Genomic DNA, 17,345 nt, shown 5'->3' on the forward strand with positions numbered 1-17,345 from the left:
AGCTTCTTTGCATGTAGAACGGAAGTGGTTGTCAATCACGCGCGTTCATCAGTGAGAATAATAATGAGGGTTATCTAACTCATCACATTCATCATGTTCTTGGGTACGAATGAATATCTTGGAATAAGAATAAGAGAGGAATTGAATAAAAGAAAATAGAACTTCATTAATCTTTGAGGTACAGCAGAGCTCCACACCCTTAATCTATGGTGTGCAGAAACTCCACCGTTGAAAATACATAAGCAAAGGGTTCAGGCATGGCCGAATGGCCAGCCCTCTCCTAACGTGATCAATGATCTCTTAGGATGAAGAATAAAACAAAACTGAGACCAAAGATGTCTAATACAATAGATAAGTGTCCTATATATACTAGACTAGCTACTAGGGTTTACATGAGTAAGTAATTGATGCATAAATCCACTTCCGGGGCCCACTTGGTGTGTGCTTGGGCTGAGCTTGATCAATCCACGAGCAGAGGCTTCTCTTGGAGTTGAACTCTGAGTTATGACGTGTTTTGGGCGTTCAACTCCGGATCATGACGTTTTTCTAGCGTTTAACTCCAGACAGCAGCATGAACTTGGCGTTTAACGCCAAGTTACGTCGTCATTCTTCGAATAAAGTATGGACTATTATATATTGATGGAAAGCCCTGGATGTCTACTTTCCAACGCCGTTGAGAGCGCGCCATTTAGAGTTCTGTAGCTCCAGAAAATCCATTTCGAGTGCAGGGAGGTCAGAATCCCAGCATCAGCAGTCCTTTTGTCAGCCTTTTTCAGAGTTTTTGCTCAAATCCCTCAATTTCAGTCAGAATTTACCTGAAATCACAGAAAAACACACAAACTCATAGTAAAGTCCAGAAATGTGAATTTAACATAAAAACTAATGAAACATCCCTAAAAGTAGCTTGATCTTACTAAAAACTATGTAAAAACAATGCCAAAAAGCGTACAAATTATCCGCTCATCACAACACCAAACTTAAATTGTTGCTTGTCCCCAAGCAACTGAAAATCAAATAGGATAAAAAGAAGAGAATATACTATAAAGTCCAAAATATCAATGAATATTAATTTAATTACATGAGCGGGACTTGTAGCTTTTTGCTTCTGAACAGTTTTGGCATCTCACTTTTTCCTTTGAAGTTTATGAATGATTGGCTTTTCTAGGAACTTAGAATTTCGGATAGTGTTATTGACTTTCCTAGTTAAGCATGTTGATTCTTGAACACAGCTACTTATGAGTCTTGGCTGTGGCCCTAAGCACTTTGTCTTCCAGTATTACCACCGGATACACAAATGCCACAGACACATAACTAGGTGAACCTTTTCAGATTGTGACTCAGCTTTGCTGAAGTCCCCAATTAGTGGTGTCCAGAGCTCTTAGGCACACTCTTTTGCTTTGGATCACGACTTTAACCACTCAGTCTCAAGCTTTTCACTTGGACCTTCATGACACAAGCACATGGTTAGGGACAGCTTGATTTAGCCGCTTAGGCCTGGATTTAATTTCCTTGGGCCCTCCTATCCATTGATGCTCAAAGCCTTGGATCCTTTTTACCCTTGCCTTTTGGTTTTAAGGGCTATTGGCTTTTTCTACTGCTCCTTCTTTTTCTATATACTCTTTTTAGCTCCATTTTTTTTTTTCGCAAGCTTCTTCTTTTTCACTGCTTTTTCTTGCTTCAAGAATCAATTTCATGGTTTTTCAGATGCTCAATAACATTTCTCTTTGTTCATCATTCTTTCAAGAGCCAACAATTTTAACACTCATAAACAACAATATCAAAAGACATATGCACTGTTCAATCATTCATTCAGAAAACAAAAAGTATTGTCACCACATCAATATAATTAAACTAAATTCAATAATAATTTCGAAAATTATGTACTTCTTGTTCTTTTGAATTAAAACATTTTTCTTTTAAGAGAGGTGAAGGACTAATGGATTTTATTCATAGCTTTAAGGCATGGTTACATACTAATGATCATGAAATAAAGACACAGAACATATATAAACACAATAATTAAAAACCGAAAACAGAAAGAAATAAAGAACAAGGAATGAATCCACCTGAGTGAAGGTGGCGCCTTCTTGAAGGTCCAATGGTGCTCTTTGAGCTTTTTTTTTTGTCTCTTCCTTGCCTTTGTTGCTCCTCCCTCATTGCTTTTTGCTCTTCTCTTATTTCTTGGAGAATGATGGAGTGCTCATGATGTTCCACCCTTAGTTGCTTCCAATATTTGTGTGGAGGATAACTTATCCCCTGAGGTATCTCAGGGATCTCTTGATTTGCAGCCACATGTTCTACCACTGAGCTATGACGGCTTATATTTTTAGTCTTTCCATCTCCCATAACTCAGAGGTGGAAGCTTTTGTCTTCCCTTTGAGGTTTCTCTGGCCTTAGGTGCCATTAATGGTAATGGAAAAGCAAAAAAGCTATGCTTTTACCACACCAAACTTAAAATATTGCTCGCCCTCGAGCAAGAGAAGAAGAAAGAAGAGAAGAAGAAGAAGAAGAAAAAGAAGAAGGAGGTGAGTGAGGGGAGATGGGTTCGGCTATATGGGTGGGATTGGGTGGGAAAGAATTTTGAATTTTGAAGGTGAGTGGGGTTTATGGGAAAGGGTGAGTGGTGAATGAAAAACAGAAGGGATGACCATGAATGGGGAGAGAGAGGGCGAGGTAGGTGGGGATCCTGTGAGGTTCACAGATCCTGAGGTGATCCTGTGGGGGTCCACAGATCCTGAGGTGTCAAGGAATTCCATCCTTGCACCAAATAGGCATGTAAAATGCCTTCATGCATCATTCTGGCGTTCAAACGCCCATTGGTGCACGTTCTGGGCGTTCAACGCCCATGTAATGCATGTTTCTGGCGTTGAACGCCAGTTTCAAGCTTGTTTCTGGCGTTCAGCGCCAGATTGTCCTCTGTGTGCGCATCCTGGCGTTAAACGCCAGGATGTAGCTTGTTTTGGGCGTTCAGCGCCAGAAAGATGCTCTGTTCTGGCGTTGAACGCCAGCCAGATGCATCTTCTGGGCGTTGAACGCCGGCCCGTGCGTCCTCCAGGGTGAAAATTTTTTTTCTTCTGTTTTTGACTCTGTTTTTAATTTTTTTGATTTTTTTCGTGACTCCTCATGATCATGTACCTAATTCAACACAAAAATAACACCAAAACAAAATAAAATAAAATTAGATAAATAAAATTGGGTTGCCTCCCAACAAGCGCTTCTTTAATGTCAGTAGCTTGACAGTGGCTCTCATGGAGCCACAAGGTGATCAGGTCAACTTAAGTGTGGTATTCCCAACACCAAACTTAGAGTTTGGATATGGGGTTTGGACACCAAACTTAGAGTTTGGTTGTGGCTTCACAACACCAAACTTAGAGTTTGACTGTGTGGGCTCTTCTTGACTCTGAACTGAGAGAAGTTCTTCATGCTTACTCTCTTTTGTCACAGAGGGATGGCCATGTGCCTGAAACACAAGGTAGTCCCCATTCAATTGAAGGACTAACTCTCCTCTGTTGACATCTATCACAGCTCTTGCTGTGGCTAGGAAAGGTCTTCCTAGGATGATGCATTCATCATCTTCCTTCCTAGTGTCTAGGATTATGAAATCAGTAGGGATGTAAAGGCCTTCAACCTTTACTAGCACATCCTCTACTATTCCATAAGCTTGTCTTATGGACTTATCTGCCAATTGTAATAAGAACAAGGCAGGTTGTACCTCAATGATTCCCAGCTTCTCCATGACAGAGAGTGGCATTAGATTTATCCCTGACCCAAAATCACACAGAGCTTTTTCAAAGCTCATGGTGCCAATGGTGCAAGGTATTAAGAACTTGCCAGGATCTTGTTTCTTTTGAGGTAGAGTTCTCTGAATCCAAGTATCTAGTTCACTAATGAGCAAGGGAGGTTCACTTTCCCAAGTCTCATTACCAAACAGCTTGGCATTCAGTTTCATGATAGCTCCTAAGTATTGAGCAACTTGCTCTTCAGTCACATCTTCATTCTCTTCAGAGGATGAATATTCTTCAGAGCTCATGAATGGCAGAAGGAGATTTAAAGGAATCTCTATGGTCTCTACAAGATGCAAAAAGGGCTTGGGCTGACTTTCTCCTTCAAGTCTTGTGGGCATATTAAATGACCCCGCACTCTACAATGGGGGAGTCACCTTTCCAACTTGCTTATGAAATGGAAGCAATGATCTCCATAGAGGTAGTTGAAGAATCACCTAGGGTCATATTCTACAATGAAAGAGCTAACGTCCAAGCACAGAAAGAAGAGCTCGACCTTCTCCCCGAAGTCCGAGAAAGAGCTTGGATTAAGGAGGAAGCCCTAAAGCAAAGGATGGATCTAAGATACAACCAAAAGGTGATCAAGAGGAGCTTCGCCACCAACGACTTCACCCTGATCCAAAATGACATCAGAGTACAGAAATCAGGAGAAGGAAAGCCGGCTGCTAATTGGAAGGGACCTTACAAAATAGCTAAGGTCTTAGGTAAATGTTACTACAAAGTGTCTGACCTCCAAAGACGGGAGCTCCCGAGGTCTTGGCACGCATGTAACCTAAGAAAGTACTAAACCTAAGTAGCAATCCTTGTGTCTTGGTGCACTATTTTCCCAACTCTAAGGATTTTTTAACGAGGCACCAACATAAGGGCTAGGGTACTCAAGCCCCTAGCACATAGGTCCATGTAAAGGAATTTATGGACTATTAATATAAATTCCTATCTCTTTTTTATAAGTTCTCTATTTAGAACGCATTAATTTAAGCTCGACAAATTGAAAAAATCATTGTTCAACCTAAAAATGGTCGGCAAGATGAAGCAATAAGGTACAAGTTAATGTAAGAAGTTATATAAACAACTCGTACAAAGCGACCTCAATGAGATCGGATAAAAAATGAGCTGTAAAAGTAACTTAACAAAGGCCGACTACTCGAAATCGGAACTATGAAAGGAAGCTAATAACTTATAATTTAACAAAGATGCTAAGACCTAAAAGTCAAGCAAACTATGTTCAACTACAAAAACATAACTTCATTTCAAAAGCAAAAATATTCTCTGAGATATAAAGAGAATAAATTTGAACAATACTATTAAAAGTTGTGGAAACAACTAAAGTAAAAAGGTAAAAAGTGTTTAAGAAACTACCAGCTATTAACAAAAAATTAAGTGTCACAAGAAACCCACAAGACGGGTCATTCCAAACATGTAAAACAACACTAAAAAGAACTCAAGACTTCTCGCCAAGAAGCAGGTTGAGATTCTCGCCCGTAGTGGAATCTTTTCCCTTGACAGAAGGGGTGGGAGGATGCATGGAAACGAGCACAACTGAGATAGCAGCAGAAGACGGAGAAGAGGTCTCCACAATAACGACCTCAGGTTGGACCTCGGACGCTGTAGAAGTTTGACCGACCTGGGGAGCTGAAGTTTTTGAGTTTTCAAACAGCTCGTCCATATCCCCGACCACGTTTTCTTGAAGGGCGCTATGTTCCTCTCGGGCAGTTTTAAGCTCCTCCCTCAGGTCGATAAGCTCCCTATAAGTCCTCGTGTAACTCTCTTTAGCCCTTTTCTTCACCCTTTTGCCATCAACGCTACTGCCTCAGCCTTTACCGCTCAAGAACGAGCCTTTTCTAGATCCGACTTCAGCTTGGTATTCTCCCCCACCAACTCCTCCTTCAAGCTATTCAGTCTCTCTACCTTGGCTCGGGCAGAGTCCAAGTAAGCTTGGCTGGCATGAACAGGAATCCTTTTTAGCTCCTTGGCCAGAGCAGTACTCACCCCCGCCATACGGATATAATTACGCGCCATATGGTTGAGGTGATTTTGGATAGCCACATCATCCATGGCTATTTAGCTATAGGGCAGATGTTCCTTTTGCTTCAATCAAATCCGTCAAAGTCCTTGTTGTTGATACTTGGCTCCCCAGAGGTTTTCTCTTTATTGGGCGAGGTCATTGAGGCAACAGGGTACCCGAGCTCTCCAAAATTGGATTGGAAGGGATCAGGAGAACAGTTGGAGTAAGGATAACCTTCTTCTAGGCAGCAACACCAGAATCCATTTTCTCAGGGGAAGATATGGAGGATGTCCCCTTAAACTCTTTGTCCTAAAAACTTTCGGCCACTACAGTCTTACGAGCCTGATGCAAATACTTCATCGAAGAAGTCTTGGAAGTCATACTTTCTGAAAAGATATACAAAGGCACGTTAAGATAGAAAAAATATAACCCGAGGTAACATAAAAAGATATCGGTTGGAAAAACTACCTAACTTAGACCAGAGCTGACTGAGGTCTCCTAAGTATCTTTTGTTGTCCAAGTGAGGAGCTCGCCTCCAGCACTCTTGCAACACACCCACGAAGGCATTTTGAATCTTATCTAGACTATCTATGGTATATTTGGTCACTACAGGTTGTTCTTGCCAGTAAAGAGGAAAGGAAAGTTCGTCATTCTCATCCAGAAAGAAAGGTCGGGCATCCTCCACGGCCCGAATTTTAAAGAAATGATTTTTAAAGTCATGGAATGATTCATCAAAAATGGAGAATACTTTTTACCCTAGACGGCGCAGAAAGAAAGCCAAGAAGCCTTCCCTTTTCAGTGTCTCGGGTTTGGTAAAAACAAATAGGTAGAGAAAAAGCTCGGTAGAAGGTCAGACATTAAGTTTCCGACATAAAAGCTGAAAAATTTTTAAAAAGGCCTAAGAGTTCAGGTAAAGTTGGGAAGGGGCTACATTGCAAACCCAAAGAATGTTTGTTTCGAAATCGGTAAAAGGAAGAGATATGCCTAGCCTAGTGAAAAAACCAAGGTTCTGAAAATCGAACCGGTTATTGAACCGCTCTAGGTACTGGTTCACTGGTTCATAGGTTCAACCGGTCCGACCGTGGTTGAACCGTAAAAACCGTTTTATAATAAAATAATAAATAAAATATAAATAAGCACATGAAAATATAATTATAGTCTAATCTAAACTTTAAAATATCATTCAAATTAAAAGTACTACATAAACCAAATGTTATAATCTCATTCAAATACAAATTCAAAGTTCAAAAGTCAACAAACAAACAACCAAACATAACATAGCAGCATCAAAATTATCCAAATTTGTCATCAATCATCAAAATCCTCCATAATTTGCTGCAGATTTGCATCATTGATTTCATCACCTTCATTTCCACTACTTGGACCAGACAAAGCAAGTGGTGCAGCATAAAATGTACTAGTACTACCACCACCACCACCTTGATCTAAATCAGCATCAATCTCATCTAAGAAAATATAACACATTATCAATAAATTAAAGATCAAAGCTATTGTAATTTATTATCTGATCAATATACTATAATACTCACCAAGCAAGTCTTCAATATTACTTGGAAGATCAGGCTCTTTTTCAACAACTTCTTCTGTCACCCAAAAATCAACCTTATCAATAGTTTCAATATCGATTGGATCATATTGCGACTTTTGCTTTCTTTTTTTTCTTTCATTCCTAACAAATTAAATACAATATATGATAAGCCTAGTATATTAGCTATACAAAATCTAATGATATGAAATGAAAGGATGAAATATATATTACCTGGATTTAAGACGCAAATTATATGTAACATTGGTGCGGTATTTTACAACCCACAAACTTACTTGCAAGTGCACCAGGTCGTACCAAGTAATACCTTACGTGAGTAAGGGTCGATCCCACGAGGATTGATGGATCAAGCAACAATGATTGATTGATTGGCTTAGTTAGGCAAGCAGAAATTGGTTTTGATATTGAGATGTTTAAAAGGTTAAGTTGAAAATATCATAAGGCAGGTACGCAACTAATTAAGTTAAAAAAAATATGGAAAAACAGTTAAGGCTTCAGAGTTATCTATTTTTCTGGATTAACTTTTCTTACTAATTATTTTAATTATATAGGATTTAATTTATGGCAAACTATATGTGATTAGACCCTAATTCCTTAGACCTTCTTAGTCTCCTCTAAAATTCATTAACTGCCAATTCCTTGGTCAATTAATTCCAATTAAAGGGTACATGATCAAATTCCAGTTTGCATGCCACAAAAACTCTAATTACCCAAAGAATAAAAGGATTATATGTCACGTATCCCGTTAAATCCAGATAATTAGAATTTAGGAGAATATGTTTTCAAGCTGTTGTTCAAGTATAGAGCTTTTTCAAGTTATACAAGAACTCAAATAGAAAGAGGGTCATACTTCCGTTCCACCCAAATTCATAAGATAAAGAACGAAAACAATTCTTAAATATAAATCCAAAACATAAATTAAAATAGAAAAAGTAATAAAATCAATCCATACAAATAGACAGAGCTCTTAACCTTAACAGTGGAGGTTTAGTTGCTCATGGAATGTAGAATGTAAATTTGTATAGAATTCCCTAATGGAAACCCTCTAATGTAATGTACCTAACAGAAGAGAAGTCTCCCCTTTTTATAACTAATCCTAATTAATTTAAATCTAATTATCTAAAAATAAAAATAATATCTTTTCCTAAAAGATAAGATTTGAATTTAAATTCGAATTAATTAACAGATTTTCAGTTGATGGGTGGGGACCACTTGCTTTGTCCATTCTGCAGCTTCTAATATGTGTTTTCTGGGATGAAAACTGGGTCAAAAACAGCCCAGAAATCGAAACCAGCGTTTTCTGTATTATTGCAGATCGCGTATGTGACGCGTCCGCGTCGTCCACGCGCTCGCGTCATTTGTGCAGATTCCAGTCTACGCGTTCGCGTCAGGCACGCGATCGCGTCATTGCAATTTCTCCATTCCGCGCGGTCGCGTGAGCCATGCGTCCGCGTCGGTCTTCGCTGGTCATCTCTTTGGTTTTTTCTTTTTCTCTGCAGAAACTTCATCAAATCCCTCCGAATGCTACCTAAAATAAATAAAATTGCACAAAACTCAAAATAGCATCCATAGTGGCTAAAATATAATTAATTCTTAATTAAACTCAACAAATTAGATGCAAATTCACTAGGAAAAGATAGACAAGATGCTCACGCATCACAACACCAAACTTAAACTGTTGCTTGTCCTCAAGCAACCAAAACTAATATAAGCTTATGATGTGAATTTGCATGAGAATGAGAGTTCGATTAAACTCATGTCTCTTTTTATAGTGGGCTTTATAACTGTAATCCTGAATAGGTTTGGCATCTCACTCTCCTTTGAATCAAGAATGTTATTGTCGTTCGGAATTAGAATCCGGATAATATTATGAATTCTCTGATCTTTATATTTCAGTTTAATCCTTGAACACAGCAAAATTTACTTTAATTTATTTTTCTTTGGTGCTTTGCACCTTAAGCCTAGCCGTGACTTTAAATGTTTTGTCTCAAGCTTTACTTGACACAGAAACACCGCAAGCACTTAACTGGGAAACTCTCTTTGAGTTCTGATTTTTCTTTTAATTACTCCCAGACAGTGGTGCTCAAAGCCTTTGGCATACTCTGTTAAATGTAATTGATCTCGACTCTAAGTATTCTGTCTCAAGGATTACTTGACACAATCACACCACAAGCATATGACTAGGGAAACAACTCTTTGAGCTTTTAATCATATTTGACCTCCCTTGTCATTGATGCTCAGAGCCTTGGACCTTGCTTTTATTATTATTATTTTTTAATTTATATATTTTTTTCTTTTGCTGTTTCTTTTCCTTCAAGGATTAAATTTTTGTTTATTTCAGAGAAGTCATAATAATTCTCTAAATTCATGTTCCTTATACATCAACATCACTTGATTCAAATTCAAATATACACTGTTCATATCATGCATTCAAAAATCACAGAAAATACCACCACTTTTAAGTAAATGAGACTATTCTTAAAATTAGACTCAATTTCTCATGCAATACATCACTTCATTTTTTTTAGATTCAAGTTCAGTGAGTGGTGCATGAAACATCTTTTCAGCATTAAAGAAATTAAAAAAAAAAACTAGTCCTAAAATTCTAACTAATAAAAGATCATGCAACAAACAAAGTAAAATAGCAGAAAGCCAGAACATAACATTGGAAAAAGAGGGGAGGAATAAAATGAAAGGAACTCAACCACCTTAGTTATCCTAGCGGTCGCTTTATTCTTTAGGTTGTGTTCCTCATTGAAGATGATTCGCCTCCCTTTAGTGCCAGAAAAAAACCAATAAGCGCAGCGTCAACACCAAACTTAAAGGTTTGCTTGTCCTCAAGCAAAGAAGAACTGAAAATAGAAAAGACGAAGATGAAAAGGAGAGAAAATAAAAGGATAAAAGAATAAGAGAGAATTAGAATTGGGAGGGAGAGAGAAAGAAAACTGGGCGGCGCAAGCGACGCGTACGCGTACGGCACGCGTACGCGTACGGCACGCGTACGCGTGGGTCGCGAATACTTCATAATGACGCATTAGCGTCAGGCACGCGTCCGCGTGCCATGGATTTTGTGCGATTCATGCGAAGCCAGTCGCGCGCCCGCGCGACTCTCTGTTCACAATGCTTGTGAATCAATTATTCATACGACGCGTTCGCGTCGTGCGGGCATTCGCGTGCATGGCCATATGTGCAATTGACGCGAACGCATCAGTCACGCGTCCGCGTGATCTAATTTGTGCTTTTAGCACACTTCCTGCCCCAAGCCAGCACAACTCTCTGTCCAATACTCTTTTACGTCGAATTCACCGGTCACGCGTTCGCGTCAGGGACGCGCCCGCGTGAATGGCAAAAATCACAAATGACGCGAACGCGTGAGGTACGCGTTCGCGTGGGATTGTTTGTGTGAAAGGCAGGAGTCTAGCGCCATTTCTGCGGAACTCTCTGTTCAAATTTATTTTTCACGCACACCCATCTGACGCGTCCGCGTCAGCGACGCTTGCGCGTCGGTTGCTCTTCTCTCTCTTCTTTCTTTTTTTTTTTTTGAAATATAGAGCTTGAGGTGTTCGGTTCCTGTGATAAAATAGCTGCATGATTAGAAAATTAGTAAGAACTCAATAAAAATCAAATAAGCAATAAAACTACTACTACGAAAAACAACTAAGAATGAAAAGAAACAATCATACCACGGTGGGTTGTCTCCCACCAAGCACTTTTAGTTAAAGTCCTTAAGTTGGACATGTGGTGAGCTCCTTGTCATGGTGGCTTGTGCTTGTACTGATCTAGGAATCTCCACCAATGTTTGTAATTCCAATGGTCACTGGGATCCCAAACTAGATGCATAATGCCTTTGAGCAAGTTGAAGCAAGTGACAGGGCCCCAAGAGTGTTGATTGTGGGAATGAATTCCAGGGTCCCAAACCTTGCTTTTACACCCGTCTTCTTGTGGATTACCATTGTTCCCACCGGGTGGCAAGCAATCTGAATTCTCACAGAGACATCTAAACAACCTTCTAGACCCATTCAAGTGAGCTCTACACCAATCCTTGCACTTCAATTTGGAGCATGCAACTATATTGAACCTTGCTTGATATCTCTTGCCACTAACCATCTTCCTCTTACTCTTAATGCCACAAAGAGCTCTAAGTTGACCATCCGTCTCTAGTAGCCCATATTCAAGTGGGAAAGCAAAGGTTAAGGATAGTAATTTTACCCACTTAAATGCTGTATTGGATGGTGGTGGCTTTGGAAGAGGTCTTGCAAGCTCCACTCCCTTGTGCTCTCCTTTGATTTCTTCTACCTCTTTGCAAGCTTCCTCAATTTGAACATCTTCCTCTTGGTAGCTTTCTTTTAATTCAATCTCTTCTTCATTGTTTACCAAGGGCATGAGAGGTTGTACATCTTCCTCTTCTTCCATATGTGAGGGTGGAAAGTTTTCTAATTCACTGGAGTATAAACTCCTTTGATTGGTTTCCTCACTTTCTTCCATAGGAACTTGCATTATATCTCTTGGGAAGGAATTTGCTTGTTCCTCTTCCTAGTTCTTGATTATTGTCTGCACATATTTCTCTATATTTTTAACACTTGTCTTTATATCATGTAGGCATTCTTTCATGAGGAGCTCAAGATCTGATGGTATTTGAGATGAATAGGAAGATGGTGGCTCTTGATATGGGTAGAAGGATGATGGTTCTTGATATGGATAGAAAGGTGGTGGTTCTTGGTACGAATATGGAGATGGTGGTTCGTGGTATAAATATGGAGGTGGTGGCTCTTGATAGTTGGAATATGGAGCATTGAAGTTTCTTTAGTTTTAACCTTGCCAACCAAAATTTGGATAGTTCCTCCATCCACCATAATATGAATCACCACTCGGGTGTGAGTAGTAACCCATGTGATCTCTCTCAATTATTTTTCCTTAGCACAAAACACCAAAAAAGATTAAACGCACCATGTAGTAAATAGGAAAGCAAAGAAGAAAGAACATAAATATTTCTTTTTTTTTTTGAAAATATTTTTTTGTTTTTTTTGTTTTTTTGTTTTATATATATATAATTTTTTTATTATATAAATAAAATAAAGGAAAGAAAAAAAAGGTACGGCGTAAAAAAAGGGGGGGAAGTAAACGAAAAGAAAAAAAAAAGAAAATAACGTAAAGGAGAAAAAAAAAGAAAAAATTAACGTAAAGGAAAAAAAAGAAAAATGCCGTCAAATTTTTTTTTCGAAATTTTTTTTAAATAGATTTTAATAAAATTAAAAATAAAATGTCTAATCTAAGCAATCAAACAACTGATAGTTGTTAATCACTATCAATCCCCGGCAACGGCGCCAAAAACTTGGTGCGGTATTTTACAACCCACAAACTTACCGGCAAGTGCACCGGGTCGTACCAAGTAATACCTTACGTGAGTAAGGGTCGATCCCACGAGGATTGATGGATCAAGCAACAATGATTGATTGATTGGCTTAGTTAGGCAAGCAAAAATTGGTTTTGATATTGAGATGTTTAAAAGGTTAAGTTGAAAATATCATAAGGCAGGTACGCAAGTAATTAAGTTAAAAATAAAATATGGGAAAACAGTTAAGGTTTTAGAGTTATCTATTTTTCGGGATTAACTTTTCTTACTAACTATTTTAATTATGTAGGATTTAATTTATGGCAAACTATATGTGACTAGACCCTAATTCCTTAGACCTTCATAGTCTCCTCTAAAATTCATTAACTGCCAATTCCTTGGTCAATTAATTCCAATTAAAGGGTACATGATCAAATTCTAGTTTGCATGCCACAAAAACTCTAATTACCCAAAGAATAAAAGGATTATATGTCACGTATCCCGTTAAATCCAGATAATTAGAATTTAGGAGAATATGTTTTCAAGCTGTTGTTCAAGTATAGAGCTTTTCCAAGTTATACAAGAACTCAAATAGAAAGAGGGTCATACTTCCGTTCCACCCAAATTCATAAGATAAAGAACGAAAACAATTCTTAAATATAAATCCAAAACATAAATTAAAATAGAAAAAGTAATAAAATCAATCCATACAACTAGACAGAGCTCCTAACCTTAATAGTGGAGGTTTAGTTGCTCATGGAATGTAGAATGTAAATTTGTATAGAATTCCCTAATGGAATTCCTCTAATGTAATGTACCTAATAGAAGAGAAGTCTCCCCTTTTTATAACTAATCCTAATTAATTTAAAATCTAATTATCTAAAAATAAAAATAATATCTTTTCCTAAAAGATAAGATTTGAATTTAAATTCGAATTAATTAACAGATTTTCAGTTGATGGGTGGGGACCACTTGCTTTGTCCATTCTGCAGCTTCTAATCTGTGTTTTCTGGGCTGGAAACTGGGTCAAAAATAGCCCAAAAATCGAAACCAGCATTTTCTGTATTATTGCAGATCGCGTATGTGACGCGTCCGCGTCGTTCATGCGCTCGCGTCATTTGTGCAGATTCCAGTCCACGCGTTCGCGTCAGGCACGCGATCGCGTCATTGCGATTTCTCCATTCCGCGCGGTCGCGTGAGCCATGCGTCCGCGTCGGTCTTCGCTGGTCATCTCTTTGGTTTCTTCTTTTTCTCTGCAAAAACTTCATCAAATCCCTCCGAATGCTACCTAAAATAAATAAAATTGCACAAAACTCAAAATAGCATCCATAGTGGCTAAAATATAATTAATTCTTAATTAAACTCAACAAATTTGATGCAAATTCACTAGGAAAAGATAGACAAGATGCTCATGCATCAAACATACACAATATCATTTAGCCTATCATGCTCTAATTTATTTCTTCTTGCTGTATGAATTTGATCAAAAAGACTCCAATTCCTTTCACACCCTGAAGAAGCAGATGCTTGGCTAAGAATGCGAACTGCCATTTTTTTGTAAACATGGAGCAGAACTACCAAATAACCTCCACCATTCATCTATAAATTACAATCCCATATCTCAAGTATTAGTTATCAAATTAAGGAAATCAAAACATAAAATAAGTAAATAACTAAAGCTTATTATCAAACAGATATTATTACCAGGTTGAAGTTTTTTTGCAGCTGGAATAGCTTCAGGCCTATCAAAGCTTTCCTTTCGATCTCTATATAAGTGTATTTCTTTCATTGCCTCAACTGAATCTAAATTATTAACCTTGCAATGAAATGTAACAAGATCAAGTAAAGCTCGCATGACATCAGGTGATTCTCTATAATTTTTAGAAAAAAAGCAATCAGGATTCAAGAAATAGGCTGCTTCGTGAAGATTTTTTTTCAAATGTTTGTCCCATCTTGAGTTGATAATCTCTGTGTAAGGTTGATATGCACTCTTCCTATGCTTGAACATTTCTTTGATTCCATTTTCTGACCTCAGCATACCTTCATAAACAATTTCCAAAGATGGTTTATCATCGGCATCTACCAACCTCAGCAATTTAATCAACGGACTCACAATTTGGCATACAGTAAAATAATCATCCCAAAATTTATTGTCTAGGATAATTGCACTCACAGCTCTACCATTAGCACTCCTTCCTAATTTGTGTCCGATAAAGTGTGTATCAACAACCAATTGTTGTAATTCCGATTTGCGCTCAAAGATACTCATCAATGTGAGGAAGACAGTGGCAAAACGAGTTGCACCTGGACGAACAATCTCCCTCCAATCATCTTTTTGTCTTAGCCAGGACAAGAACACCGTATGATTATATACAAACACGGTAATCTTCGAAGCACGTGTTGCAAGGCTAGAAATATGTGGTATGCTGCTTATATCTTTTAGAATAAGATTCAAGCAATGAGCAGCACAAGGTGACCAGTGAATAATTTCAAATTTCCTATTAATAAGCCTACCAGCAGCAACATAATTCGCAGTATTATCGGTCACTACATGAACAACATTATCAGGTCCAATCCATTCAATCACCTCTGAAAATAAGTCACACAAGCTAGAAGCATTTTTAACCATACTTGAGGCATCTACAGATTTCACAAAGCACAACCCTTTCGAACAATAAACCAAAAAATTAATCAACGTTCTTTGTCTTTGATCTGTCCAACCATCAGCCATGAGAGTACATCCAGTTTCTTTCCAAGCAGACCTATAGCTATCAACAACCATTTGACACTCCCTTTTGAGATCGGCTAATAAGTTAACCCTCAAAGAGTCATAAGAAGGACCATTATAACCAGGCCCAAAGCCAGCTACACCATCCAACATATCTTGAAAAAAAGGTGACATAACCGCATTGAAAGGAATCCTACAATCCAAAAGCCATCTAGCCACTCGCTTATCAACTTCATGAAGCGCCTCTTTGTTTTGAAACACGCTTTTCAGACTTGGTTGACTTCCCAGAGTTGTTCTTGGTGCAAACATAGGAGGAATAATGGTTTTTGCTTTCTTTTTTGGATCGCCTCCAACAACCTCCTTAGTTGGTAACTGACTCGGAGTTTGTTGTTCCTCTTGCGCTATTGCTTCATCAATTGCATCCTCACACTCATCTGTACCCTCTTCGTTGAAACTTACTTTCCTTTTACTAGTTTTACTTTTCTGAATCTCTTTCAATAAACCTTCCATTTGTTTTTCTACATCATACGGGACCTTAGAACACTTTTTAATGTCTCCACCTATCTTCGCCAAATGCTTTTTCATTCTATTAATTCCCCACCCCCAAAAGTACTCAGACAAAATAAGCATTGGTAATGTGGTTTTCCATTTATATTTTGTAAAGCAACGTATCTCCAAGCAGGATCAGTTTTCCCCCGAACACTAGAAGTTTGTGACTGATTTTTGTTACTCGCGGGAGGAAGAGAACGTTCATTCGAAGCAGAATTATTTTCAGCATTATTATTCCTAGGTAGGTCTTGGTTGATACTTTCTTCCATACCTAAATATTACCAGCAATCCAACCCAATAATCTCAACTCTCAAGTTCACAACAAATGAACAAACAACATCCAAATTCCAAAATTAGAGTATACAAACAACATCTCAGGTTCAAAAAATTATTTGTTCACAAAATCATCTCTCAAAATCAGAGTATACAAAATCAGAGTTCACAATGACAAAATCATGTCACAAAATCAGATTTCACACAATCAGATTTCACAAAATCAGAATTTACAAAATCATGTCACAAAATCAGTTCATATTTCATCACAAAATCATCAGAGTTCACAGAGTTCTCATATCAGTTCATAACAGTTTCAGAGACTCAGAGTTCAGTTCATCAGAATCAGTATAAGATTTCATCACAAAATCATGTTCATAACTAAATTAAAAATTACCTGAAAATAAGGAAATCTATTGCTTTCTCTCAGAGCTCGAAGGATTTCAGGCTTCACCGCTTCAACGCTTCAACCGAACTCTATTGCTTTCTCTCAGAGGCAGAGCTCGACGGAGGTGACATGCGAAGTGGCTGAGGGCGCGACGGAGCTGAGTGCGCGACGGAGCTGACGGCGGAACGGTGCTGACTGCGCGAGGTATCTAACGGCGCGATGGACCCAACGGCGCCATGGAGCTGACGGCGCGACCCTGCTGACTGCGTGACGGTGCTGAAGGCGCGACGGAGGTGAGTGCGTTCAGGGCTTCAGGCGTTCTCTATGTCTCTCACAGACTCACAGTCTCACTCTCTCTGACCCTTGCTGAACTGTGGTGGCTCGGTGGGTGTTGTTATGTCTTCTGTGGGACGCTGGAGTGCTGGTGCTGGACGAAAGTGCGAACTGCAAAAGGAAAAAGGGAATTAGGGTTCCCAAAACGCAAAACGGCGGTGTTTTGCTGCAAGGTTAAAAAACGGGCCAGGTCCCGGTTCGGTTTGACCGACCGGTAACCGGCCGGTTCGTCGGTTCAACGGCAGTTTTCAAAATCTGCGGTTTTCCTTGTTATCCGAACCGCTTCAGCGTCCGATTCACGGTTCAACCGGTTCGACCAGTCGGTTTGAATCGGTTTTCAGAACATTGGAAAAAACAGTCGTATGCATAAAAGAAAGGACGCTTTGAG

The 17,345-nt window shown here is 38.8% G+C and overlaps 1 protein-coding gene across 1 annotated transcript; it reads right to left on the reverse strand.

Moving 5' to 3' along the window:
• Nucleotides 1-7,095: 7,095 nt before the first annotated feature.
• LOC130965846 (uncharacterized) lies at nucleotides 7,096-15,999 on the reverse strand. Its single transcript, XM_057890608.1, has 3 exons — nucleotides 14,391-15,999; nucleotides 7,338-7,391; nucleotides 7,096-7,253 (listed from the first exon to the last, which is right to left on the reverse strand). Exons 1-3 carry the CDS (start codon nucleotides 15,997-15,999, stop codon nucleotides 7,096-7,098), a joined length of 1,821 nt encoding a protein of 606 aa, XP_057746591.1.
• Between the last annotated feature and the right edge of the window lie 1,346 nt (nucleotides 16,000-17,345).

This window comes from Arachis stenosperma, chromosome 3 (assembly GCF_014773155.1).
Source record: "Arachis stenosperma cultivar V10309 chromosome 3, arast.V10309.gnm1.PFL2, whole genome shotgun sequence".
Classification (NCBI taxonomy): domain Eukaryota; kingdom Viridiplantae; phylum Streptophyta; class Magnoliopsida; order Fabales; family Fabaceae; genus Arachis; species Arachis stenosperma.

What these genes read in the sequence shown, in the direction of transcription:
- LOC130965846 (XM_057890608.1), bottom strand. Translation starts at nt 15,999, where the DNA reads ATGAAAAAGCATTTGGCGAAGATAGGTGGAGACATTAAAAAGTGTTCT. An exon ending in TGCAAAAAAACTTCAACCTG is followed by an intron (nt 7,392 to 14,390) that starts GTAATAATATCT and finishes TTTGGGTGACAG; the next exon opens with AAGAAGTTGTTGAAAAAGAG. An exon ending in TAATATTGAAGACTTGCTTG is followed by an intron (nt 7,254 to 7,337) that starts GTGAGTATTATA and finishes ATATTTTCTTAG; the next exon opens with ATGAGATTGATGCTGATTTA.